Source organism: Cavia porcellus, unplaced genomic scaffold (assembly GCF_034190915.1).
Source record: "Cavia porcellus strain 051 isolate PalLab524CR breed Dunkin Hartley unplaced genomic scaffold, mCavPor4.1 scaffold_16, whole genome shotgun sequence".
Lineage (NCBI taxonomy): Eukaryota > Metazoa > Chordata > Mammalia > Rodentia > Caviidae > Cavia > Cavia porcellus.
The window spans coordinates 8,172,665-8,198,737 of NW_026947499.1; the positions used below are offsets into that span (position 1 = coordinate 8,172,665).

Here is a 26,073-nt window from a genome sequence, read left to right on the forward strand (position 1 = left end):
TCTTAAGGCTAGAGAAGGGGATGGGGGAAGTGGGTCTTAACAACTTCACAGGAGACAAAGGGTTTCCAAAGAGCATGGTAAAGGGTAGACGCTTCTGAGTGACCTGCAGGGAGAGAAACAGGTGAGGCCACAAGGACGCACTATTATTAGGTGCTAAGAAACCGAAAGCAGGGTGAAGGAAAGGGCTGACAGGCGTGGGTGGACCGAAACCAAAGTCACCGCGCCTTTCCGCTGTTCCCCTTCCACCTGCATCGCTGATCTGCGGAAATGCAAAGAATTTTCTGTCGGGAAATTTCCTATACCTGCCTCAACAATGGTGATTATTCAGGAGTATCCCTGCATTTGTTTTTGTTGTTGTTGTTTGGGATTTTTTTTTTTTTTTGGATGGGGGAGGGAGGGTGGTTTGAAACAGGGTCTCACTATGTAACCCTGGCTGGCCTCTAAATCACAATGATCCTCCTGTCTCAGCCTCCCATGTGCTGGGATTACAGGGGTGCACCACACATCAGCCTCCTGCATTTGGTTTTTTATTCTTGCATAACCATGACCTCAAAGCCTCATAGCCTTATAAACATCTTTACATCTGGGGGCCGGGAGAATCTTGCTACATAGTCCAGGCTGGCCTTGAGCTACGTGTAGCCCAGGCTGACCTTGGCATCCCAGTGATCCTCCTGCCTCGGCTTCCTGAGTGCTGGGATTATAGGCATGCCCTACCATGTGGCAAAATTTTAGCAGGTTAAAGCAGCAAAGATTGTGTCACGGTTTCTGTAGGTCAGGGATCTGCATGTGGTTTAGCTTGGTGGTTCTGGCTCTGGTCTCTCAGGAGTTTGTGTGAGACCTTAGGCCTGGGCTGGATTCAGCTGGAGGCTGGGCCAAGCAGGGCTGGAGGGTCCACTTCCAAGATGGCACCTCGAGTGGCCGCTGGCAGGAGGCCTCAGTTCTTTTTTTTTTTTTTTTTTTTTATCAGTACCAGGGATCGAACTCACGACTGCCTGCTTGCAAGGCAGGCGCTTATGCTGCTGAGCTAAATCCCCAGCCCCAGGCCTCAGTTCTTGCCACTTGGGCTTCTCCACAGGACTGTGTATGGGTCCTCATGACCTGGCAGCTGACTCAGAGGGGGTGGTTTGAGAGAGACTAAGGAAGAAAACACAGCACCTTTTATGACCTGATTTTGAAGGCACACCCTGTTTGTTTGGTCTGGTTTTTTCAGACAGGGTTTTTCTACGAAGTTCAGGCTGGCCCTGAACTCACTTTGTAGCCTAAGTTGGCCTCAAACTCACAGCAACCTTCCTGCCTCAGCCTCCCTGAGTGCTGGGATTCTGCTGCCTACTATCGATTAATCCAGTGCATACTCCAGGTTGGAAGTTAGCTGGACCCCTCTTTTGTTTTGCAGTACTGGGGGTGGAACCTAGGGCCTTGGGCATGCTGGACAAGTGCTCTACCACTGAGCTATGTCCCTAGCCCAGCTCTGCTGCTTGCAGGAAGAAGCATCAAGGAATTTTTGGACATGTTTTAAAGCCTCCAGGATCCCTTAGGTCTGTGAAGTGGGTGTGTTGTCTTTTCCACTAAGGAGGACTGAGCATTGTAATGCATTCCAGAAAGGGCTTAGTGCATCTCCTCCCCCCTGTTTCTCCCAGGGTGTGCAGAAATGAGGTGTGCTGGTGTGAAGAGATGTGCTGAGGGCTGACAGGCAACAGCAGAGCTGACAACCCAGCAAAAAGGGGGACCCCGCATAAAGCACATGTTTGGGCCCCAAATAATTCGAAGTTAAATACACTTTTCTCCACGTGCTTTTTTAACTGCTTTACAGGCATGGCAGGAAGCCTAAAGGAAAATATTAAAATGAGTAGCTGAAACATGGAGGATAAAAATGGGCATTGGAAGCTGGCCATGGTGGTGCATGCCAATAATCTCCATACTTGGGAGACTGAGGCAGGAGGATCGCTACAAGTTTGAGGTCACAGGTTCAAGGCCAGCCTGACTGATATAGCAAGAACCTGTCCCAAAAGAAAAGAAAACAAAATAGAGATATAAATGAATAAAAATGGGCAGTAAGTCTCAGGGGCTGCCTGGCTATTTTCTTCTGGCTCCAACAAAAATTTTGCCTCCTTCCAGAGACTCAGCATTGCCTTCTACACGGTGGGGGTTCTGTCGCCTCATCCTGCCTTCCTGGCTTGTGGGGGGGACAGCAGAACACACAGCGGATGTGAAATGAGGAGCAGGGTTGCCAGGTGGGACCAGAGGCTGCCCATGTTGAAATTTGGCCTCCTTTGCTTTTTCTCCTGTCCTCCTCTTTATTATTTGCATAATTTTGGGGGGGTAGGGAGGGTTGAGACAGGGTCCCCTTATGTCATTCAGGCTAGTTGAACTCACTGTGTAGCCCGGGCTGACTTTGAACTCAAGGTGATTCTCCTGCCTCAGCTTCCTGAGTGCTGGTATTACAGGTGCATGTCTCCACTTGTGTCACGTAGGTTTCTTCTCTACCATCACACTCACCTTGTAGTCCCGAGCCTCCCCTTATCCCCTTGTTCACTGGCGTCAGCAGTGAAGGCCCTGTCTCACGTCACACAGGAGCATTGGCCTGGGAGGCTGCCACAGAGAGGAGAGCATTGACCAGACCTCAGGCCTTCGGGGTTCTCGCTTTTCCTCCCCATCTTTCTCGGAATAGAAGAAAAAGATGGGTGGGGTGACAGCAAAAATCATACTTAAAGAATTCTAATGACAGGTGCTCAAAGCTAACAGAGTTCAGGTTAGGTGCGGCCTGTAAATAATAGTCTTCTAAATAAGCAAAACAGGTACCTGCCCAAAACCCCAGCCAGTTGCAGAGGCTGCAGTCTGGCCTCTTGGCAGACCCCTGGAAGGTGCTAACCAGTGGGCTTTGCTGTAAATGAGAGGGGAAGCTGCACTGGGCCTGGGCCATTGACCAGGCTTCAGACCAGGGCTTTGCGTCCTACACTGGGGTCGGTGACACTGTGTAAAGGCTGGAATGAGCTCCCGCGTGGAAACAGCCGCAATAATCAACACTTGAATAATTAGAACCTATTAATTAAAATGGCTGGGTGGCCCCAGTAAAAAGTGTTTTGGGCCAAAGGGTGGTCACTGCTACCCCTGCAGAAGCTGCAGGCCTCTCCTGCCCCCTTGTGGTTTGGGGAGGGGTGTGGGGAGGAGGGCAGGGGCCTGGTGACCTGGAGGGGTGCGACACTCTGATCTGAGCTGATGCCTCCTTCTGCTGGCAGTCAGTGGTTGAGGCCCATCTGTGACTGCTACGCTCTTCATGGAACTTGGGACTTGCCAGGTAGACCAGGGCCAAGACACTCAGGCGGGAACAGGAAGCACCGCCATGGGCTAGGGGAGCTGAGTGGGGCCCTGTACTTCTGAGCCTCAGCGTCCTCATCTGATACATGGGGACAGCCCCAGAAATTACCCGAGAGGCCGAGCGTCGAGTTTGGCTTCAGTAATGCACGTGTCTTTAGCTCAGTGAGTTCCCACAATCCTTGGACCCGGGCTTCACGGCTCCTGCGGGGGTGGGTGCGCAGGGGCATCCAGGGCCCTTGGGGACGCAGAGGTCCCCGCCTCGGTGTTAGGAGTCCCAGGAAATGGCTCAGAGAGAGGAAGTCAGTTACCCGAGGTGGAGCAGCTAGACTGGGGCCGGAGCCCCATCCTGCTTCGCGTGGCTGCCACACCTGGACCTGGTGCTCCCCCAGACACCGAGCGGAGGACCGTCCCGCACCGGTGCAAGCCGGAGGGGGCGCGTTTCGGGGAAAACCCGTGCGCCGCGGTCCCGCGCGGAGGCCTGGAGGGCGGGGTGGGGAGGGCCCCCCTCGAGCCGCCACCCATCGGGGGCGAGGGGCGGCCGTGGGCGGCGGCTGCGTCCCCTGGCGCGGGCTCCGCGCGCCTCGCTCGCGGTGGCCGCCGCGGCCTCCCTCCGCCTCCCCGCGGCCCGCGCCGGTGTTCAGTTTCAGCGCGGGGATGAGCGCAGGCTGCGCCCGGCTCTGCGCGGGGAAGGCGGCGAACGAGGGCCCCGCGTCCGCGGCCCGGCCCGGGTGCGCGTCGAGCCTCCGCCGCCACCGCCGAAGGGGACGCCCGGGAGTGCCGCCGCTGCCGTGGGTAACCGCGGGCTCTTCGTGGCGCGCGGGCGGGGTGCGGGTGCGCTGCCGGCCCGCGTCGCCGCCAAGCAGCTCTTTGTGTCCCCGGGGCCGGTGGCAGAGTGGAGGGTGCGCGCGTTCGAGCATCCGGCCCCAGCCGCTGCCACCGCGGGGTGTCAGCTTTCCAGGGGCCTCCCTGCAGGACCTTTGCCCGAGGGGACACGGGCTGGGCCACCCCGGGGTAGTTTATCCAAGTTGGAGAGAAATGGAGGGGTGGAGCTGCCCCGCCTCCGCCGCCCCCAGGCTGCACCCCAAAGTTGGTGCCGCAGGTGCAGCGCCCCCTCCTATCTCGCTCCTCCCAGCCTGCCCGGCCTTGGAGGGCGGGAACCCCTCTAAGGCTCAGCTGGCCGCCCTGGATCTCTAGCCGCCAGCTGGAGGTGTCTTCCTGCGCAGACGCCACCTGGGCTGAGGGGTGTCCATGGCGCGGGTGTCCGGGCAGGGGCCTCCCTGCGAGGCTGCTGCGGAAGCCCGGCTGGCGGGCGGCGGGCGGTTGGCGGGGAGAGCTTAGCGGCCGTGGCATGGAGCCGGGGTGCCCATGTGACTGCGGTGTGCTTGGGAAGAGGAAGCTGTAGAGGTCAGTGCAAAGGCGTCACGCCAGAGCGGGCAGGAGCGAAGGGAGAGCCCCAGACACCGCGGGGCGGGAGCCAGGGGTGGCCTGCTGGCTGCGGGAACCGGGACAAAGCTGCCCAAAAGCCTGCAATCCATCGCTGGGTGGGAGGGGCAGTCCAGGCCTGGTGGCCGGGAAATGAGGGGCATCAGGAAGAGGGCCCACTTCGGGAGAGGCACCTCTGGGAGTGGCGTCCCCAGCCCCTGCGTGCCTCTGTGGATGATGCGGGTTGACCCGAGGGCGCATCAGACACAGGTCAACTTGGATAACTTTCCCAGCGCACAGCGGCCAGGGGTCCCGTTTTCTACGGGTGGGAGAGAGATAGGGTAAGGGGGCTGTGACAGTGACCAGTTCGGCCAGGCAGTAGCTAAGCTCCCCTCCAGCCCTGTGGGCCGTGGGCTCCCAGCAGGCTTCCAGCTGCGGGCTGAAGGAAGCACTTCTGGCTCCACCCTACACACACTGAAATTGTTTACCCTACACCGCATTCAGCAGAGGCCTGGAGGGGGTGGAAACCAAGGTTAGATTAAAAAAAGAAAGAAAGAAAAAAAACCAAATCAAGACCGAGAGGTGGTTTTAGGAAAACGGGACTAATATTTTGAAGTGGTGCTGAGAGAGAAGAGGCCGGTGTGGTCCGTGGGGGGTGGGGTGGGTGCGGACATCAGGACGCCCCCCCTCCAGTTCCTGGGAGGAGGCGATCTAGTCCTGGGACCCAACCCGGTGGGCCCAGGGCGGGCAGCGGGGAGGGCACAGAGCCGGAGTCAGGACTCGAGCAGCCCCAGTGCCAGCTTCGTGACAGCCTGCGTCCTGGGCTGTCAACTACACCCCTCCGATGGGGTTGCTAGGCAGCGGGGCTCTGAGGTACGGGCAGGCCTTCTGATTTGTCAGCTTCCCGCAGACACATGGCTAAGGCTTCTCCCAGCCTATCCGGAGGAGGGACTGGGGCACGCTGCCTGCATACTGCCAAGCCCCGGGTCCACCTGCACGCAAGGTGCACAAGGCAGCACGAGGGAGGGGGGCCCAGCCCTCCTCACCATCCTTCCCCCAGCCTTGCGCCCGGCTCTGCCCCCCATTCTCTGCACTCCTGCTGGCTCCTCCCTGCCCGTCCCCGCCCCGTTCCTCCCCTCTTCCCCAAACCACAGAAAGGCAAAGTGCAGCGGGGGAAAAGAGGTCAGTGGGTAAGCGTGAGCGTGCGGGCCTCGGAGGTGCCAGGGTGCATGGGCACAAGCTGCGGGGAGGCCGCCCCATCTGTGCCGCCCGGGAGGCTCTCATGGGCAGGGGTGAGTGCCCGGTGGGGGGCCCTGGGACCGCTGTCTGCCAGGCCTGGGCTTGGAAGCCTGCTCCGTGCCCCCTCCTCAAGCTCTACCCACTTTGAAGAGGGCAGCAGCGGAGAGGGTGCGGGGAAGCTCGGGGTTCCCGTGGGGGGTGCACTAGCTCTCGACGGCCCTCAGGAGGGAGGGGAGCTGCTGGGGTCCTTCCTCCGGATCACGCCCTCCTCCCTGCCTGTCCCCCGCCCTGCCTGGCAGTGCTGCCTGCTCTTCGCCTAATCCCTTCACTTTTGGCAGCTGTATTGAGGTCTAATTCCCATATCGTTCACCTGTGGAAAGCGTGCAATCCAGTGGTTTTCTCAGCACACCCAGAGTGGTGCAACCGCAGTCAATTTCAGGACATCTCTGTTGCCCCGGAATGAAACCCGGTGCTCCTTATCGTTAGGCCCATCCCCCCACCCCCGCAGCCCCTCTCGGCTGTCTGCTGGTGCCTTGGTGGGGTTTGGACGTCTCCTGCAGGTGGAGTCTTCATGCTGTGTGGTCTTGGGGGCTGGACCCCTTTGGCCCCGCTGCTGGCTCAGTGATCAGTTGTCCCTGAACTTTACCGAGGGTCTCCTCTGCCAGGGCAGAGGTCTTACACTGCTCACAGGTTTGTCTTGGCGGGCTGTGCCCAGCTCTGGACCTCTGGCTGAATAATCGAGCCAAATGGGGACTGGAATTGGTCAGCTGTGCAGGTGGTTTACAGCTGAATTCCAGGGGGCCCAGCTGCTCCAGAAGGGCCTGGCAGCCTGCGAGAGCTGCAGGTACCAGAGCTGTGAAGTAGCAAAGAGAGAGCCTCCGGTTGGGGATTGGGGGGCCAGGTGGGGGTAGAAAGGAACCCAGTGGCCTGTCAGTTGCTTCTCTCTTGGGAACCCTAAAACAAAAACGGCCCATCTTCTTGAGATTGTCACCTGATCCCTGGGGGCATCCCCTGGGAGGGGAACTCCTATTCGATTTGGGTTTTGAGAAAAAGAAAATCTCCAGGCCTCACGGTTTATAAAAGGGCCCTGGCTCAGCAGACACCAAAGGTTTGCTCGGGCCCCCCGCTGGGCCTTCCTGACCTGCTGCTGCCCCTCACCCTGCCACAGGTACTGTCTGATGAGCGTGAAGGGCTGCTTCACTGACTTCCACATCGACTTTGGAGGTACCTCCGTGTGGTACCATGTGTTCCGGGGCGGGAAGGTGAGTTCCAGTCAAATCTGCCAACTTCCATCGCTCTGGGCTTGGCGGAGGACCCTCCTTCCTCTGCCTCCCTCTCCAGCCACCCCTACTCCTTCAGGCCCCTCCATTCCCTGGGACCCCCTCCTGCCCGCCTGCCTCCTTCTGGGGGCAAAGGTCAGGGTCAGCTATTTTGCATCTGAGTGCTGCTCCCTTGTCCAGTCCAGGGTCTGAGTACCTTAGACCACCTGGAAGCTCAGCTCGTCTCAGTGCTTCGCCATTGGCTGTCCTCCCAGGGCTGGCCCTGGCACCTTTAACTTCCAAATCCAGTTGCCAGTGCCACCAACCTCCAAGAGCATGAGGGTGGAGTTCTGGTGCCTCCTCTGGAAGGGAGGCGGCCTGTGTGTTCAGGGTGTTTCTGAAGTGTGTTTTGGGGAGCGTGTCCCTGTGGGGGCTGTAGGTGTCCCAGCACGGACATGGGTTCTTCTAGAAAGTGCCCCTATGCCAGCCACCCTGCCTGCCGGGGTTGCACATGCCTTTGCTTGTTGGAGCCGAATGTGTTGGTGGAGGCTGTGAGGGGAAGTCACCCCACTTGATTCCAGATGTTTTCCCTCCTTTTCTAGAGTGCAAGCTGGGTTTATTTATGGGGCCATTTTTCATTGGACTTCCGGAAGGTCTGTACCTCTGCTTTCCCCATGTCCCAGACAAGCCTCTGGCTCTAGCAAAAGAATGTTCCAGGGTGCAGGAAGACTGCCTCCCCTGTATCCAGCTGGAGCGGAGATTCCCTTTGGCCGGGCGTGGGGTCCCAGGCGATGGAGTCTCCTGCCCAGGCAGGCGGGCTGTCTGTGTCGGGCCTGACCGAGCGCCTTCTCTTCCTCCTCAGATCTTCTGGCTGATCCCGCCCACCCTGCACAACTTGGCATTGTACGAGGAGTGGGTGCTGTCGGGCAAGCAGAGTGACATCTTCCTGGGGGATCGCGTGGAGCGATGCCAAAGAATTGAGCTGAAACAGGGCTACACGTTCTTCATCCCTTCCGGTAGGTTCCACCTGGCTGACCTGGGTTCTGATCAGCCCCTGGCTGCCCCTTGCTTGGGGCAGTGTCCTGGGGGCAGTGTCCTGCTGGCAGTGTGGCTGGGGCATGGCTTTCAGGTCAAGTTTGGGGTTCCTTCAGGCATGGGAGGTTGGGCTGGCCTTTGGCAGAGCCCCTGGGGAGTGGCCTCAGGCAGTGGGGGATGGGGGAGGAATGCATCTCCATTCCTGTCCTGGACAGAGCCTTGGACCCTCCCCTGGGGAGTTTCAGGGTCTTCCCCAGGATTTCCTCCCCCCAGACATCCTCCTAGATTTCTATGTGAGATGTCGATGGGGTTCTTTGGGCACAGTGGGTAGGATGTGTATATGCACCCCAAGGACTCAAACAGAGCAGTGAGCAATGTCCATTGGAATTTTGGCTTTGTTGTTTATGAGCTGTGACTTTACCTCTCTGTGCTACAGTTGTGGCTATTTTTTTTAGGTTTTGGTTTTTTGAACAAGGTGGCACTCACTGTGGCTCTTTACACTGCCTTTGAACTGGAATCAGTCCTGCCTCAGCCTCCTGAATGCTGGGATTATTGGCATGTGCTCTTGTCTGTAAATTTGGAGTAAGACTTCCAGGGTCATAGGCGGAGCTGTTTGTGGGTGTGGCCAGTGACTTGTGAGTCAAGAAGGTTGGTCCGAGGCTGTGTTAATGGGAACACAGGTCCTAGGATAAGGGTGGTGACAGTCCTGCTCTCAGAGCATGAAGGGTCCAGCCACATGTGGGAGTTGAATGCCCCTTACTTGTTTCATACTTTGGAGGGCCAGCTGACCCCAAGAGAGGAGGGTCTGGAAACCACATAGGGTGGGATGCATTTGAAGAAAGTCCCGGTGAGGGGCTGTGTGGCGGCTGGGTAGTGTGCTAGGTAGAAGGCTGTCTCCTGGAGGAAGTGGCAGATCTATGTGGCATTGGAGTGAGCTGCCCATCCCTGGAGGTACACAAGTCGCGGCTAGATACAGGTGTGTGGAAGCAGTTTCAAGAACCTGCCCCTGACTGGAAGCTTGGGCTGGCCACCTTTGAGATTTTGAGGCCACCAGGGTCCTTTGGATGGAGAAGCTGCCGAACTCAGTCTTCTGAACGCTGCTGGCTTTGGGTCTGGATGTGACACGTTGCATCCATAGTAGGTGTGGATGTGGTCATGGACTCTTCTAGAAAGCTGAGCAGAGGACATACTGACCTTAGGGAGATTTGGGATTTGCAAGTAGAGGGTTTAGTTGGGGTGACTTTGTTGCCGTGTTACCGGGTCATCCCTTGGGCCTGCTGGGGACCTGTGCTTCAGGCGGAAGGGACTTGATAGCAGTGTGTGTGGACGCTCGTGGGTGTGGTGTGGGCTCAGCCTCCGACTCGAGGTCCAGCCTTGCAGGTGCTGGTGGGACCAGGCTGCTGCTGGCTCTCTGTGACGTTCTGTTCCAGTGGGGGGTTCTGTTCCTGTGTTGGCGCCTTGGTTGTTGTATCTCTGCACCAGAAGTGGGCTGGTGCTGATGTCTGCGACCCTCCAGGTCCCCCAGCCCTGACCTTGCACCACTGACCTCTGGCGACAGTCCTAGAGTGCCTCTCACAGGGCCCTGTGCAGAACGGAGAGGGGCTCATTGTGCACCTCATGGGGGTTGGGAGCCTGGTGGTCACAGTGTTCTACCACAGGGCTGCACCTCCTCCACCGCACTGAGAAGGGCTGAGCGTGGATAGCGTTACCATGTAGAATTTTAAGCCGGGCTCAGTGGCACACAGCTGTCATCTCAGCACTCGAGAGGCTGAGGCAGGAGGATCGCTATGAGTTCAGGGTCAGCCTGAATTATAGAGTGAGACCTTGTCTCAAAAAAAAAAAAAAAAAAACAAAAAAAAAAACGGAATTTTGCTGACAATAGGCGTTACAAAGCAACAGACCGAGGATCTGTGTCGCTTAATGGTAGATGTCACAAACAAGAACCAAGAAAAATCCCCAGCACTTAGCACTGCTGTTTGATGACCGTTCTGATGGGACAGAGGGGTACAGAGCCACACTGTGTACCCCACTGGATTCCAGCATCCATCTGGACGTGACTCAGAACACCCAATGCGTGTAAATCCTGTGTAAATACTTGTCTACTGTATTTAGGGAATGACAAGAAAACAGAGTCTGTGGGTGTTCAGTGTAGATGCAGTTTTTTTTCCAGATCTGATGTTTTTGATCTGTAGTTGGTTGAATGTGTAGATGCTGAAGCTGTGGTTGAGCAGGGACTACAGGGACAAATTTTAGAATAAAGTACAGTTTTTTCTTATTCCTTCCCTGTCTCTCTCCCTTCCTCCTTCCCTTTGGGTTGGTGGTATTTTATTTTTTATTTTATTTTATTTTTTTTTGGGTCAGAATCTCAAAATGTATACAGTTCAGGCTGGCCTTGAACTCACTAGGTAGCACAGGCCGGCCTTGAGTTGCAGGGATCCTCTTTCCTCAGCCTCCCAAATGTTGGGATTCAGGTGTGTGCCACTGCCGTGGGTACTTTAAACATGGTGCTTTTGAGTTTAAATTCTGTACCATGTTTATTTTCCTCATTCTGTTGCTAACCAGTGCAAACTAAAAGCCTGGAGCTTTGGATTCCACCGACCAGGATAAATATTTGGGGTCTTCTGAGGGACTTGGGGGACCTCTAGAGCATCTACACCCTCTGCCACAGGGAAGCCCCTTCCCTGTGTCTGTGGCTTATGGCTGGTGGCTTTGGGTGGAGACTGGGCCTTGGGGAAGCCAGGAAGAATTTGTAACCATCCAGGTGAGAGTTTTTCTACATTGGAGAAACTAATGCTAGTGTTTCCCAGCTTGGACCTAGGTTCTTATCTCCCCATTTGTCCCTCAGAGTCTTCAGTGGCTGTCTGAAAGCTCAGTGGAAGCTAGTGGGTTGGGAGGATTTCAAATTACACAATATTTGCTGGGCATGGTGTTGCATGCCTGTAATCCTAGCACTTAGGAGGCTGAGGTGGGAGGATTGCCACCAATTCGAGGCTAGCCTGGGCTATATAATAAGTTCAAGGCCAGCTTGCACTAAAAACATTTTAAGACCCTGTCTCAAAACAAAACAAAACAAAACAACAATCAAAAAAAGAAATCAAAAAAAGCATGATGGCACCTGCCTTCCAAGGTCTACCCTTAGTCAGTAAGGAACAAGCTAGACTGAGAATCCGGTGGACCTGGCTTTCGAGCCCACTTTCCCAGGCTACCTCTGGCTCCCTGTAAACTGGGTATTCAAGGCCCTGGTCCCTCTTCCTGGCCACGTAACTTTGAATGACAGTTCTCCAGCTTGTGCCATTCGGGATGTGGGATAACCACGGTTTGCTAGGCAGCCAGGCTGTCCTTGCTTCCGCCCACAGCCCTGGCTGATGCAGGGCTCTCGGGTACTCCTGAAGGAAGCCAGCATGGTCCCCACCACAGCAGCCACGGAGACGGGGCAGGGGTATTCCTGGACTGAGGACCCCCCGCATCTGGGTTCTAGGGGAGACACCAGGTGCCCCCAGGGTCCCAGAGGTCACCTGGGCAGTGGGTTTTGTGGGTGCCACTGCTCTCCTTCTGTGTCTGCATGGATCCCTCGTCACCTGGCCTGAGCAGCCTCCGTTTATGGCCAATCAGTGGCTGTGGCCTGTGGACTCTGGGTGGCCCCCGTGGGTGCTCTGGGGGCCTCTCTGGTCTTCTGAGCATCGTGTAAGGCGCTGGAGCCCAGGTCAGCTGGTCCAGGAGCCTGCCCAGCCCACCAGTGAGGCTGGAAGGACGGAGGGAGAAGCTTCTAGAATCACTCTGGTATCTGCACACGTAGATTCCCTGATCCTGCTTGCAAGAGCAGCTGTCTTCTGTTCTCTCTGCTCACACGAGAAGGTGAGAGATGGAGGCAAGTGTGTCCCCGTGGTGGCCATGAGCCAGGAGAGCCTGGAGCTGATACATGCGGGTTTATGGGGGCACCATCCTTTCCCGAACCCTCGTGACCAGTGAAAGCGCCCAGGCTCAGTGGCTGTGGCTTGAGTTGACGGAGCTTTTCCTCCCCAAGCTGCCCATGGAGCGGCAGGCAGACACTGCGAGGCCGGCAGACACGCGAGTGTTCCCTGCTGCGTAGCCATCAGCGCTGGGGCAGCCTGGAAGCCAGGCCAGCGGGCTCAGGCTGTGTGTGGACGGGGCGGTGGGCTCGGGAAGAAGGACGGGGCAGGTCTGGGAGACCTGGGCAGCTACCAGCCCATCCCGGGAAGGGTCGCCTGAATGCTGCCCATGCGACAATGACCTCAGTGTAGCGGTGACAGACAGTGGAGCCCTGTTCTGCCGCCAGCGGGAGGGACAGAAGTGTGGCTGCAGAGGCTGCAGGGGCAGAGGCGCGAGAGGAGCCAGCAGAAGCCGACCCCCTCTAAAGGCGACTGCCATTGTCTTTTTGTCCAGGTGGCTCCACATCTTTGCGCAGTGGCCTCTGATGGCCTGAGCCAGGCTCCGGGGAGCGGAAAGCAGAAGGAGCTTAAAAAAGCAAAGCCTCGCTCCTGTCTGCGGGCCAGGGCTCTTGGTGACCACCTTCCCTGCCGTCCCCTGGGGCTGGCTGGCTCTGCCCACAGGGGATGGCCAGCGTCCAGGCTTCTGGCTGTCATCTGGCGGCCTCTGTACGGTGGCAGCTCTGTCCCCGGCAGTATCAGCTGCCTGCGACACAGGCCTGGTGTGTCTCAGCTCTCCAGGGGAAGGAGGCTGGAACCGCCTGGGCTCGGGGGAGGTGGGCAGTGGCTCTGCACTTCTTCCCACAGAATCAGATGCGGAATCTGAGTCTCCTTTCCCTGTCTCAGCCTCCCTCCTCTGGCCTCGATGCCAGTGTCTCTCGCTCTGCGCCTGTCTTTGCCTCTGTCCCTGATTCCTCATCGTGTTTCTCTTTGTGCCTCCCCTGTGTGTCTCCATGCTTGTCCCCCGGGACTCTGGGACTCTCGTGCAGTCACAGCTAAAAACAGAGCTGCTTCCCGTGCCAGCTGTGCCAGCTCTAGCGCACGGCTCCCCTCCTTGGAGCCTCGCTTTTGCGTCTGTAAATCAGAGTTGCTGCAGAGCTCTGTCCCCCAGCTCTGTGTCCTGTGCTTCGGTCGGAGCCCTGCCGGTCGCTTAGGGGCTTACGGTGTGGGGCGCAGCCATCCAAGCTGTGGTGTGGTGGTTCCTACTGAATGAGGTGGTGTCTTTGTCCCTCGCCTCCGTGGACCAGGCAGAGGCTGACTTCCTGGCTGCAGAATCCCGATAGGCGATTCGTGTATCCCTGCCTCATTTCCCTCATCTGTACATTGGGTTTGGGTGTGCTAGATGTGCTAGGGCTCCTGTGGGTGTTAACGGGCGTAATGTTTTGGCTCAGAGAGCGCTCTGGCATCCTTCCCTCTGTGCCCATGCTGGGCTTTGGCCTGGGATTCCAGGGAGAGGGAAAGCTCGGCCCCCTGCTTTGGAGAAGCCTCAGTGTGTAGGGGAGAGGCCGTCTGTCCCCTCGGCCTGTGTGGCAGAGCCGATGCAGAGCCAAGCAGGATGTTGGTGGCATGTGGCTAAGGAGACCACTGGAAAGGGGCATGGGAAGGCTGATGACCGGAGCGGGCCCTGTGCCTCTGGTGAGCTCAAAGGGCTTCCCCAGGCTGCTGTTCTCAGGGACAGGAAGATGATGTGCAGACCAGGAGGGGTCCCCCAGCTCCTCAGTGCCCTGGCCAGCGTGGGAGTCAGAAACAGGACTTGTTTCTCCATCTGGTGGCTGCAGCCAGGTCCAAGGAGGAAGGCTTGGTCAACTGAGTCCTCAGGGTGGGGCTCTGCAGTTTCTCCTTGCCCTGTTGGAGTTACGGGGTACAGGGGGCACATGGGGCTCAGTGGCCTAAGTCCTCCGGGCCAGCTGGGATTTGAGGCTTTCCACACTCTGCTCCCTGTGCCTTCCTGTGCCCCCTTTCCCTCGCTCTAGCAGCCTAGCATGGTGGGGCCCCCCAGGGCCGGTGGCTTACCCTCCCTTTGCTGCCCCCAGGTTGGATCCATGCGGTCTACACCCCTGTGGATTCCCTGGTGTTCGGCGGAAACATCCTGCACAGCTTTAACGTGCCCATGCAGCTGCGGATCTACGAGATCGAGGACAGAACCCGGGTAAGGCAGCGCCTTCATTCCTGGCACGGTGCCCGGCCACTGCAGCCCGCCTCCCTCCCGCTGGGCCTCAGGCCGGGCCTCAGTGCTGCTTCTGCAACGAGGGGGTTGGGATGAGAGAGATCCCCACCGGAGCTCACCCTGCAAGGCCCCAGAATTTTCATTCACCTCCAGGCCAGAGACAGCCAAAATCCCTCTGATGGAAGAGGAAACTCAACTTGAGAAAGCTGTCGTGAGAGACCAGTAACCTGGCCTTCTTGCCCGTAGAACGGGGTGCGAGGGGCAGTGGGGTCGGTGGATGCTGATGTTTGGAGGCAGTGGGGGGCTGGGGAAGAGGGATTGGCTGGTCCAAGGTCAGGCCATGCCTTCCTCAGGGACCCTGACACCTGGTAAAGAGGAGCCAGGCTGTGCCTGCAGGGGCTGAGGCGCCCCCAGACCACAGCATGCTCCCCCCTCTGGATACCATTGTCACCCCAACCCCAGGCCCCAGGCCCCAGGACCAGTGTCCATGTTGCCAACCCCTTTTCCACACTTGGGGTTTGCCCAAGTGTCCCCAGGCCCCAGGCAGGTTCAAGGGTCAGAAACTGGAGGCCTGGGGCAAAGAAAGCCTGTTTCATCTTCTCCGCCTTCCTCTTTTTTGTCTTTACTTAGATATTTAAAGTTCCTTGATTTTAATCAAGATATAATTCATATCTTATAAAGTTTACCATTGGAAGTGCCCGAGTCAGTGGCCGTTTGTCTACATAGTCACAAGGTCATGGAGCCGTCAGCCTAACCGCAGAGCATTTTCAGCACTCGGGGAAGAGACCCTGTGCTCCCTCATGCCCACTGCCCCCTCACCCAGTCCTGCAGTGTCCCATCTGCTTTCCATCGGCGGATTTGCCACTGGCCGGCACGTGCAGGTGGAATCATACAGGTGTGACCTGCGGCTGGCTCCTTTCAGGCAGCACCACGGTTGCCAGGCTCCTCCCTTCCTGCACCTGGACACCTGGCTGTTGCATGGGTGTGCTGGGCTAATTCTTCCTGGGTTTGCCTTCGAGAGAGCTTTGTGCCCCCGGGAGCATCTCACAAAGGGCTGTTCTGGGCCCAGCCCACCCTTCCTGGTCTTCTCTCCAGGCCTCGGTTTCCGTGGAATCTTTTGCCTGAGTCAGAGCCTCAGCCACGCTGTGTGTCTGACGCCTTTAGCATTCCCGAGGTTGAGGGCTTGGCCTTGGGCAGGCACCTGATGTGTGCATGTCTCTGGCCATGTCCAGGGCTGATGAAGGACCCTTGGTTTGTGGACTCACCCCCACCCTTTATCACCCACCCACCCTCCTGCCCCTCTGGGAAAGGCTGGCCAGTACTGGACTAGAGCGTGCGCCCTGTGCCATTCAGGAGAAAAGCCCTGCTGGGTAGAAGTGGTCATCTCTCAGTTGGGTCAAGTGCTGTCTGGGGCTCCAGCCAACTGTTCTTTGGCCGGCCCTGAAGAGCAGGCTGGTTTGTTTGCGAGCTGACCAGTGGGTGTGGATAGAAATGGAGCCATGTAGAGAGGGACCTCGACTTTCCAAGCAATTCCTGAAAGCTGGACAGCCCAGCAGGGATTTCAGAAGGCTCTGGCAACTAGCTGGGGACTGTCCCCTCCCCTGGGAATCCCTGGTGCACCCAGAGTATCCCAACCCCCTCCCTGCAGGGCTGAGGCAAGGGCCAGAGTGGCAGGGGACCTCTGGCTTTGAGACTGGCAGAACCCCTCCCCCAAGGCTCTGTTCTTCCTCTGGAGACTCCACTGGATTCCCTGAAGCAGGAGCTGCCTGAGGGCCCGCGGCTGGCAGGCGTTTTAATCTGCTTTGATTTCTGGTCTTTGGAGAGGGACTTGGCTACAAGGCCCAATTGTTTGTGTCTTAGAAGCCAAAGCAGACCAAAGGCGTTGAGCAGAGAGTCCTGGAAGCCCGAGAAGGTGCCAGGACCCCTCGTCAGCCCACTACAGCTTCATTCTTTGTGTCCCGGAAAGCTCCCTTCAGAAGGTTACAGCCATTTAAAAATAGTTTTTTTTCCAAGAGTCCTGAAACATAGCATTGCTTGGAAACCAAATGCAGGAGGTGGGGCAGGGAAAACACAGCCCGAAGGCCCATGGGATGGATCTGTCTGAGAACAGAAATTTGCCTTTGTGGCCTGGAAGGGGATGGACCTCCGTCCGTCCAGACCAGGGAACCCCGAAGTGCCCATTAGGAAGGTGCCCATTAGGAAGCCACGCCTTGTCACCGGTCTAATTTCTCTGGGCTGGAGGGAAGGTGACCTCACCCTGCAGTGTCCCTGCAGCGTCACACGGTCGGAGCCTGTGGGGACTTGTGGATCTCCAACCCCCGTGGATGGAATTGGACCCATTCATAAGATCTGGAAGGCCCCACCCAGGAGGATCTGTGTGCTGCTTTTTCTCCGCCAAGGTTGCCATAATCCCTCTGGGATTGGAATAGAGTCAGGGTGAGGAGGGGTAGGGATGGTCCAGATGGGCACTCACCGAACTGCCTCTGTCTTATGCTTACTTTTTTTTCCCCCCTCCTGAATGGCTCAAGTGAAAGCAGCCTTCCCAGCAAAGGTAATGGCAGCGCAGCAGTGAGTGGAAACTGCACACAACCTCCCCTCCCTCCCCTTCCCTCTGCCATTGGATTTTTTCCCTTCCCATTGATTTTTTTTTTCCAGGAGAAAAACAAATTTTAAGACACTTCCACCACCCTCATTGTAACTCCTTGAGACCCAGGAGTTCTAGATAGATGGAGATGCCTTCTCATCGCCGAAGCACTCAGATCCCAGATGACCTGGACTCTTAGGGTGGCAGGCCCAGTGCCACTTGGATGGGCTGCTGGGACTCACTAAGGCCCGCTGGCAGTTGGACTTCCCTCCGGGCTGGGGGGCAGTGCGGGCTGCCTGCCTGCCTGGCCCTTTGTTTTGGGACTGAGGTCAGTTAACAGCTCAGTTTGGTGAGGCTCTAAATTTGTCACCAAGTAATGTTGAGCAATCGTGTGTTTAATGTTCCCAGGCATGTGGTCAAAAGCTTTTGAAGGCGAAGGGTAGAAGGCGACATCCCATTTGTAAATTAATTCTTCGCAAATTTTGTTTCCTGCAGTCCTCTCTTGGAAAAAAAAAATAACAGCAACAACAAAAATAAAAACACTTGAGTTCCTTCATCTGCATTTGTTTTAACCTGGCTGGTTTCCCTTGGGTTCAGCAACCAAGAGGGGAGATTCCTTTATCTTCCCCTCCTGATATACCGTACCCCTGCTCTACCCCTTGTGATTTACTAGGGTTCTTAGGCATCACAGTGCCTGTGATTGGCACAGTGGCTTGGATCACACACACAAATTCCAGAGCTCAAAATGAGCTTCCGAGTTCTACCAGCCAAGTCTCCCATTGGATGTGAGGGGCTTCTTCCTCTGCTCGCTTGGTATTTTTTTTTTTTCCAAATCCGAGCCTCTGCTCTGGACCCTTGGTGGCAGGAGGCTAAGGTCAGCTTCCTGCTGAAGAGTCTCCCTCTTTGGTGAGCTCCAGGGGGCACCGATGCAGTAACTGAACAAAGAGCAATTCTGTCTCGGCCACAGACTGAGGCCCTCAGAAAATAGCTGGAGCCAAGGAAAACGCTAGATGGTGACCCAGTCCCACACGCTTCCCCAAAGAGTGGGACGCATGCGATGCCCATGGTCTCATCCCAGAGCTCACTGTCCACCAGTGGCAGGGACAGCAGGGGCAGCAGACGGACTTGATTCCCCACACGGGAGCACTGAGGCCTCAAACTGGGGACAGGGCAGCAGCGTAGCCACAGAGCAAGTTAGGAGGAGCGGGCGAGGGGCCCAGAGCAGAAGGAGAGTCTTCTGGGCGGGCACAAAGATGTATTTTAGGTCTGCTTGTCTTCTCTTTGTCCCCGAAGTGTGCAGTGCTGTCCTGTTCTTGTCATCAGAAAGACCAGGATGGGTGGGTGAGGCTGTGCTTGCTGGGTTCCAGCTCTCGGAGATCCTGGGCATGGGAGCGGTGAGGAGGGGCTCCAGCACTGTGGGCCAGAGAGTCAGACAGCAGCCCACGTGTGCATGTGGACGTCCGAGGGCCCTGCGATGGGAGATGGCCCACTCTCTGTGTCCACTTAGGATTCAGTTGCCAGCACGTGCCTCCATGGCAGGCCTGGTGGTGTTGTTTCTTTCCCACCATTGGTTGCCATTCCTTGTGTGTGGATCCTACACTGCCATCCTTGCGATCCCCAAGTGCCTCAGGCCTTTTCTTAGTACTGGTATATACTGTCTCCCCTCCTATAAACACAGCTAAGGAACCAGCCGAAAGGGAGGCCTACGCCTGTAGTCTCAGCCACTTTAGGAGGCTGAGGCAGGAGGATTGCAAGTGTGAGGCCAGCTTACCGATTTAGCTAGATCTTGTCTCGAAATTAAAAAAGCCAAAAAAGGGCCAGGCTGGGGATGTAGCCTAGTGATAGAGCACTTGCCCACCATGCTCAAGACTGGGTTCAATCTCCAGTACTACCACAAAAAAAAGAGCCAGCCAGGAGCGTCGTCCATGTGGTTTCTGGCTCCAGACCTGGAAGTGTATCTCTTAGTAGCAGTCATACCATGAAACTGTGTCCCGAGAGCCCTTGGGGGAAATATGGAATGGGCAGTGCAGTTTGGGGGAAGAGGTGGAGGTGGACACTTCTGAGGCCCTGCCCTGGAGGTAGGTGGAACCACACCCCTTGCTCATTGGTCCCTCCAGTTTGAGGCCCTGTCCTTGTGGCTTGATGAAGCCACACTTCATCCTCATTGGCCCCCCCAGCCTGAAGCCCTGCCCCTGTGGGTGGATAGAGCCACACCTCGTCCTCATTGGTCCGCCCGGCCTGAGGCCCCGCCCCTGTAGGTAGACGAGGTCATACCCCCTGTCCTCATTGGCCCTCTTAGCCTAAGGCCCCTCCCCTGCAGGTAGGTGAAGCCCCACCCAGACTCCATAGGTCCTCCTGACCTGGTCTCGCAGAGTGCAGGAGGATGCTCCTTACCTGTCTGCAGATGGGCAAGGTTTGGCGTGGATTTCTGTTCTCAGAGGGGATGCAGAGACAGCAGAGTGTGTGCAAAATATTCTAGGAGGAGCTCCTGTCTGTCCTGGCTGGAATCAGGCAGGGTGCACTTTCTGTACCCCTCCCAGAAGCTCAGAGTGGGCCCCGGCCTCCTTCCTGGGCGTGCAGCTCAGGGACCCTCTCACAGGCCTCCCCTCCGCCTCATCCGTGCATGCTGCTGGCATCGTCTCCTCCCGGCGCCCCCCTCTCGCCTCCCCTCCAGCAGCACCCCTCCCCCATCTTCCTCTGTGCGCTCTGTGCCCTTCCTGGAGGATGACAGTGACCCGCCGCGGGGGCCCTCCCCTGGGCTCTCCCTCTTCTCCCTGTGTCCCCCAGACGCTGACCCGTGGCTGCCTGGTCTTGGCTTTCAGGTGCAGCCCAAGTTCCGGTACCCCTTCTACTATGAGATGTGCTGGTATGTCTTGGAGAGATATGTGTACTGCGTGACCCAGCGCTCCTACCTCACGCAGGAGTACCAGAGAGAGTCCATGCTCATTGGTGAGTGACCGCATCCAGCCTGGACAGAAACCTTCTAAGGCAGGGCTTGGGCCAGGCCTCAGATCAAGGGATTCTTGTTTCTGCTTGCGGGGTTGGACGTATTGAGGGTTGAACCCAAGGCCTTCTCACTGAGCTGTATCTCCAGCCCCTTTCTTGTGCTTCATTCTGAGACAGGGTCTTATTAAGTCACTGAGTTACTCAGCCTGGGCTTGAACTTGCCACCCTCCTGCCTCAGCCTTCCCCGAGTACTGGCATAACAAGTGTGTATCACCACACCTGACCAGGGGGTTCTTTGGGAGTTCTGTGGGGGCTGCTATGAGATTCACTTTTTTCAGGTGATGGGATATTGGGGTGTTGGGAAATACGTAAGCCCACTGTCTGCTCTTTGGGATATTTGATCTAAGTAGAGGGAATGAGAGGCACTCCAGAAATAGCAGGAAGGTTGACGGGATGGCAGGAGCTTTCCACTCCTGTGGGGACCAGAGGTGGGTACTGTGGAGAGACTTGGTAGTTTGTAGCAGCTCTCCTGATGGGGAACGGAGATGGGTTCTCTTTCTCAGATATTTAGGGCAGTAGAATGTTCCCGAATCCATTTGAGGACAGGAGAGGATATCTTAAGGCAGGGTTTGGGCACCTGGTGTCCACCCACATTGTCTGCCCCTGTTCTGCCCTGGGCATTTCTGGTCTATCTGTCTGCCAGGAGAAGGGAGGAAGTCGCCCTTGTTTATTGGAGGCTGCTTGGTGCCAGGAGCAAGGTTGGTGGTATCTGTGCAGTCCCTCACAGCCTTCAGAGGAAAGTTGTTTTGTTTTGCGTTGTTTCATTTGTGAAATGAAGCTCAGGATGAAACCCAGGGCCTTGCACCTGCTGGACAAGTGCTCTGAGCTGCCCGTCAGGCTTTTCATTTTATTTTGAGACAGAATCTCATTGGGTTTCCTGGGCTTGGCTTGAGTTTGCGATCCTCCTGCCTCAGCCTCCAGCAGAATCACGGGTGTTACCAGGTGCCAGCTCAGAAGTGCTCTTACCTCGCTTTTCATTCCCTCCTTCCCTCCCTCCCTTCCTTTCGTTCGTTCTGTTTTTCTTTTTCTTCTTCCTCTTTTGTGGGGATAACTCAGGGCCTTGTGCATGCTGGGTAAATGCTGTACCACTGAGCTGCAACCTGCTCAGTGTTCATACAGTCGTCCCCGTGAAGCCTGCCGGTCAGTGGTGCGTGGTCTCCTCACAGGTGAATGCTGTCGTCAGCACTGCCACTCAGAGAGAATGTTCCGAGAGAGCCACCCGTTCTCTCTCAGCCTGAGGCACCTGCTAATCCGCTTTCTTGCTTTTTTCTTTAATTCTTCTGGGATTTGAATCCAGGGCCTTTTCACGAAGCTACATCCCTAGCCCTTTTTCGTCTTTTATTTTCAGACAGAATTTCATTACGTCATTAAACTTCCCAGGTTGGGCTAAAATTCATGATCTTCCTGACTCAGCCTCCCAGAGGACTGGGTTCCAGTGTGTGGGGCACCTCGTCTGCCTCCATTTTATATCTGTGGTAGTTTTCTGGTTAGTAGTGTTTCAAATGAATGGTGTCTTACAATGTATGTTGGTTTTGTTTTGCTTTGCTTTGCTTGTGGTGGTGATGGTTTAGGGGATTAAAAACAGGGAGCTAAAACAAACAAACAAACAAACCAGGGAGCTGTATCTCCAGCTCCTTTTAACTTAATTTTACTTTGATGCAAGGTCTCACTACATTGCTTAGCTTGACCTTAAATTTTGCATCCTCCTGCCTCAGCCTCTTGAGTAGCTGGGATCGCAGGTGTGCACCATTGCACTTGGCCTTTTTGGCTTCTTTTTGTACATTCAATGAGGTGCTGTGTGTACTGGGGGGCCACAGAGCCAGAAGGAGCCAAGCTGGGCTTTCACCTTCTTTTGTGGCCTCGAAGGCAGGGTGCAGGGTGCAGCGGTGGGAGCTGGGTGCTAATTCGTCTGCCTTCTGACCGATCCATGCAGACGCCCCACGGAAGGCCAGCGTAGACGGCTTCTCATCCGATTCCTGGCTGGAGATGGAGGAGGAGTCCTGTGAGCAGCAGCCCCAGGAGGAGGAGGAGGAGGAAAAGGAGGCGGTGGAAGGGGCGCAGAGGACCCCCAAGGCCTGCACGGAGGGCCCCGCCTCGCCGGGCGCCACCGCCTCGGAGGAGCAGGAGACGCCGCCGGGGAAGAAGCCCCGGGCGCCCGCCGCGCGCTTCCTCAAGAGGACCCTGTCCAACGAGTCGGAGGACAGCGTGAAGTCGGCCACCGCGCCCGGCGACTGCCCCAAGACGCCCACCGGCTCGCCCGCCGCCGAGGTGGCCGCCAAGTGGACGCACCTCACCGAGTTCGAGCTCAAGGGGCTGAAGGCGCTGGTGGAGAAGCTCGAGTCCCTGCCCGAGAACAAGAAGTGCGTCCCGGAGGGCATCGAGGACCCGCAGGCGCTGCTGGAGGGCGTCAAGGTGGGCAGGGCCGGGACGCGCGGGGCTCTGCGGGGGCACTGCTGGAGTCCCTCGGGACGGGGGGCAGCCGTGCTGCGGCTCCCGGCCTTCGGGCCGGGCCTCCCCTCCGGGCCTGCAGGGGTCCGGCCTGGCCGGCTGCCCAGTTCCCTTTCAGGGATGAGCAGTTCATTTGTTCGTTTACGAAACTGCACCCGACCCTGGGTTCTAGAAACCTATGACTCACTGGGCCTGGTGGCTCACGCTGTAATCCCAGCACTCGGGAGGCTGAGGCAGGAGGGTTGCTGTGAGCTCAAGGCCAGTTTGGGTATACAGTCAGGCTCTGTCTCCAAAAACCAAAAAAAAAAAAAAAAAAGTATTACCGTGACTGCCCTACTCAGAGGGCACAGGGACCAGAGCGGACATCGCGGAGCCGACAGGGCCCACCAGCAGAGGGCGCCGGTGCGCGACCCCGCTGCCCCCCAGTCCAGCTTCCTCACGGTTTTTTTGCTGTGGGAGGATGGAACCCCGGCTTGCCCTGTGCTAGGTGGACGGCCTGCCACCGAGCCACTCCAGCTGTCACCTCACCTCGAATAGCAGGCACCTTCCTGAATGGAGAGAGGGAAGTATATACCTTGGGAAACTTCTAGGTCAAAGAACCCCTCCCCAAAGGGGTTCCCCAATCCTTCCTTATGAATGGATCTGGTTTCTTTATACGAGGGCTCGCTCTGCAGTTCAGGCTGGCCTTGAGCTCGCTTTGTAGCCCAAACTCGCCTCGAATTCCCAGGGACCTTCCTGCCTCAGCCTCCAGAGCACTGGGATCTTGGGCATTTGGCACCACACCCAGCTCATGATTGCTTTTACCTTCTGAGATCATCTTATAAAATGGAAGCAGGACATTTTCATCAACTCAAAACAAAAATAGTATGGTTCCCCAAGTCTCTTAACTGGGTTAAGAACTCATTTGTCTGAAGAGTTTCTTGAAACTTTAGCGAGCCCCCTCATGTGGCTGAAGTGCTTGTGTGTGGCATTCCTGGCCCCTGCTTGGTCAGATTTCTTTCCTTGTACAGCCAGTCTGGGGTCCACAGGGGCTCAAGCGGGTCTTGGGGACCCGGGAGGCTCAGTGTCTGCCTGGGACAGTGCGGCTGCCGCGGGCGTTTCCTGTCTGTGACCTCAGGGAGGAGCCCTCCCAGCACTCCTCTCCGCCCGGTGTTGCCCCATTTTATAGACAGGCGGTGGAGGGATTGTGGTGGGCTGAGCAGCTGGGCCCTGGCCACAGGCCCGTGCCCCGATGCTGCCAGGCTGCTGGGGCCCTAATGGAGGCAATGTCCCTGCTTTGCAAGAGGTCACTCAGTTCTGGGCTTTCCTTCTAGAACGGGCCTTGGTGGTGTGGATGCAGTGCTGGCCTTCCCGCCCCCTCCAGGGAGTGGCCAGGGTGCCATTGGTGACCGGGGATGCCCTTCTTACTCCCTAGGGACCCTGAGGTGTACAAATGGGTGCAAATAGGAGGTCAGGACAGAGAGGCCAGAGTGCGCTTGGTGTCTGCTCTGAGCTGCGTGCTGTGTGGCCCTGGGCAGCTCACTCCAACCCACCTTTCTGTTTACCTTTCTCTTTACCTGTGCGTAAAACAGAGTATCGGACCTAACATGTTCTGTCCATCTGGGTGAATTCACCACGTCTGGTGAATTTTTAGGCCCTGCTGAAGTACTTAGATTCTTCATTACCAACTGAGCACAGAGACCAGGACTTCACTGAGCTACGTCCTCGGCCCCTTTCTGATTTTAGTGTTCTGAGAGAGAGTCTGGCTAAGTCACCAGGCTGACCTAGAATTTGTGATTCTCCTGCCTCGGCCTCCCTCCTGAGAAACTGGCATAACACCTGGCCAGGTGTTCTCTCCCTCCGTCCTTCCCTCTCTCTCTCTTTCTCTCTGTTATTGTTTTTGTTTTTGAGAAAGGATCTCGCTGTATAGTTCAGGCTGCCCCTGAACTCACTGTGTAGCCCAGGCTGGCCTTGAACTGGCAGCAGTCCTCCTGCCTCAGCCTCCTGGTGCTGGGATTGCAGCTGTGTGCCACCACGCTTGGCTTCATGTGTTGGGAATCTCTTAAAGTCCACAGAGTTCCCAGGGACACACACCTGTGCCCAGCTGACTGCTCCTGGGTAAGACAGCACCGGTGACAGCCTGCGGGCGTGGCCAGCGAGTGTAGAGCCTTCGCGCGGCCTCGGTGCGCAGGAAACCCGATCCACCCACGGGCCAGGCCGTTTTCCTGTGTCGGGTTGCACTGCCGTGCCCTGGGGCTTAGGACTCGGGGACACAGCAAGCACAGAGGGTCGGGCTCATGAGGGGGTCAGCAGCCCGCTGTCCTAGCCCGTGCCTGTGGCTGTCGTCTGTCGCTGCGGGCTCCCGGAGCTGCTCTGCCTCCTGCCCCTGCGCTGCCTTGTTAGCACCGCGGGGTATTTTTAGTCTGGTTGCAGACTGAGTTTCTCATTATTACCTTACCTCACCACGGGGAGCGCTGGGCGGGACCTCTTGGAGGAGAGAAGAGGGGCGGGGTCGGGCGGTGCCGGGGGCGTGGCCTCCAGCCTGAGAACGGGGCGCCCTGGGGTGTGCGCGGGAGCTCAGGAGTAGCGCCTCGGGCGCCCTCTGCTGGCCACGAGGGACGGACACACACACACACACGCACACGCGCACACACACGGACCCACGGACACAGAGTTTTGAGGCAGAGTCACAAAGGCTAGGCTCCTCTCAATCTCGCAGTCCTGCTTCAGCCTCAATGCTGGCATTACAGGCATGCTGTAAGCACTCGGGAGCCTGAGGAAGGAGGATCGATGCAAATTTGAGGCTAATGTGGGTTATATAGTGAGTTCAAGGCCAGCCTTGAGGTACATATCGAGACCCTGTGAAAATGTTTTAAAATTATGTATAAAAATTATCATTTTAATGTACTTATTTGCTAATATGTATAACATTATTTTTTTTGGAGATAGATTCTTGCTATGCAATTCAGGCTGACTCTGAACCTACTACAGAGCCCAGGCTGGCCTCAAACTCAGGGCGATCCTTCTGCCTCAGCCTCCTGAATACTGAGACTAGAGTGTGCACCACCACACCTTGGAAACACCAGGAATATCTTTTTGTAACCAGATATTAATACTTGTGAGTTACTGGCTCCGGCTCTGATATTGAAATGACCAGGCGTTTTGAAACAGCTCAAAAGAAAACTCCCAAGAACACAGGGCAAGCAGCATGCTTCTCAGTCCGTGCTCTCCAGTGTTCGAGCTACATCAGCCTCAGTACTTTCAGTTCACAGCGCTTTCTTTAAAAGTCTTTTTTTTTTTAATTAGGAATCGAACTCAGGACCTTGCACTTCCCAGGCAGGTGGTCGTGTCACTGAGCTATATCCCCAGCCCTTCTTTAAAAGTTTTAATTTGGGGCTGGGGATTTAGCTCAGTGGCATAGCGCCTGCCTTGCAAGCAGGCAGTCGTGAAATCGATCCCCGGTACCAATTAAAAAAAAAAGTTTTAATTTGTCAGCATCTTTAAAATGCAGAAGCCGAGTGTGGTGGCGCATGCCTGTAATCCCAGCATTTGGGAGGCTGAGACAGGAGGATTCCCGTGAGTTTGAGGTTAATCTGGGCTACACAAATTTAATGCCAGCCTGAACTACATAGCGAGACTTCGTCTCAAAAAGCAAAACAAAGCAAAGCAAAG

General features: G+C 56.6%; 1 protein-coding gene across 6 annotated transcripts in view; it reads left to right on the forward strand.

Moving 5' to 3' along the window:
* Nucleotides 1–26,073, forward strand: part of Kdm2b (lysine demethylase 2B) — a 95,759-nt gene that overhangs the window by 26,606 nt on the left and 43,080 nt on the right. For 4 of the 6 annotated variants that reach the window (XM_013144801.3, XM_013144802.3, XM_003462925.5 and 1 more), the window contains exons 7-11: nt 7,145–7,238; nt 8,098–8,251; nt 14,251–14,366; nt 19,791–19,917; nt 21,908–22,386. In XM_013144801.3, coding sequence (XP_013000255.1) covers nt 7,145–7,238; nt 8,098–8,251; nt 14,251–14,366; nt 19,791–19,917; nt 21,908–22,386 — 970 coding nt within the window. Of the gene's footprint in view, nt 1–7,144; nt 7,239–8,097; nt 8,252–14,250; nt 14,367–16,647; nt 16,784–16,912; nt 16,936–19,790; nt 19,918–21,907; nt 22,387–26,073 lie in introns of those variants that run through there. The other 2 variants (XM_063225587.1, XM_063225588.1) reach the window with 2 other exon arrangements.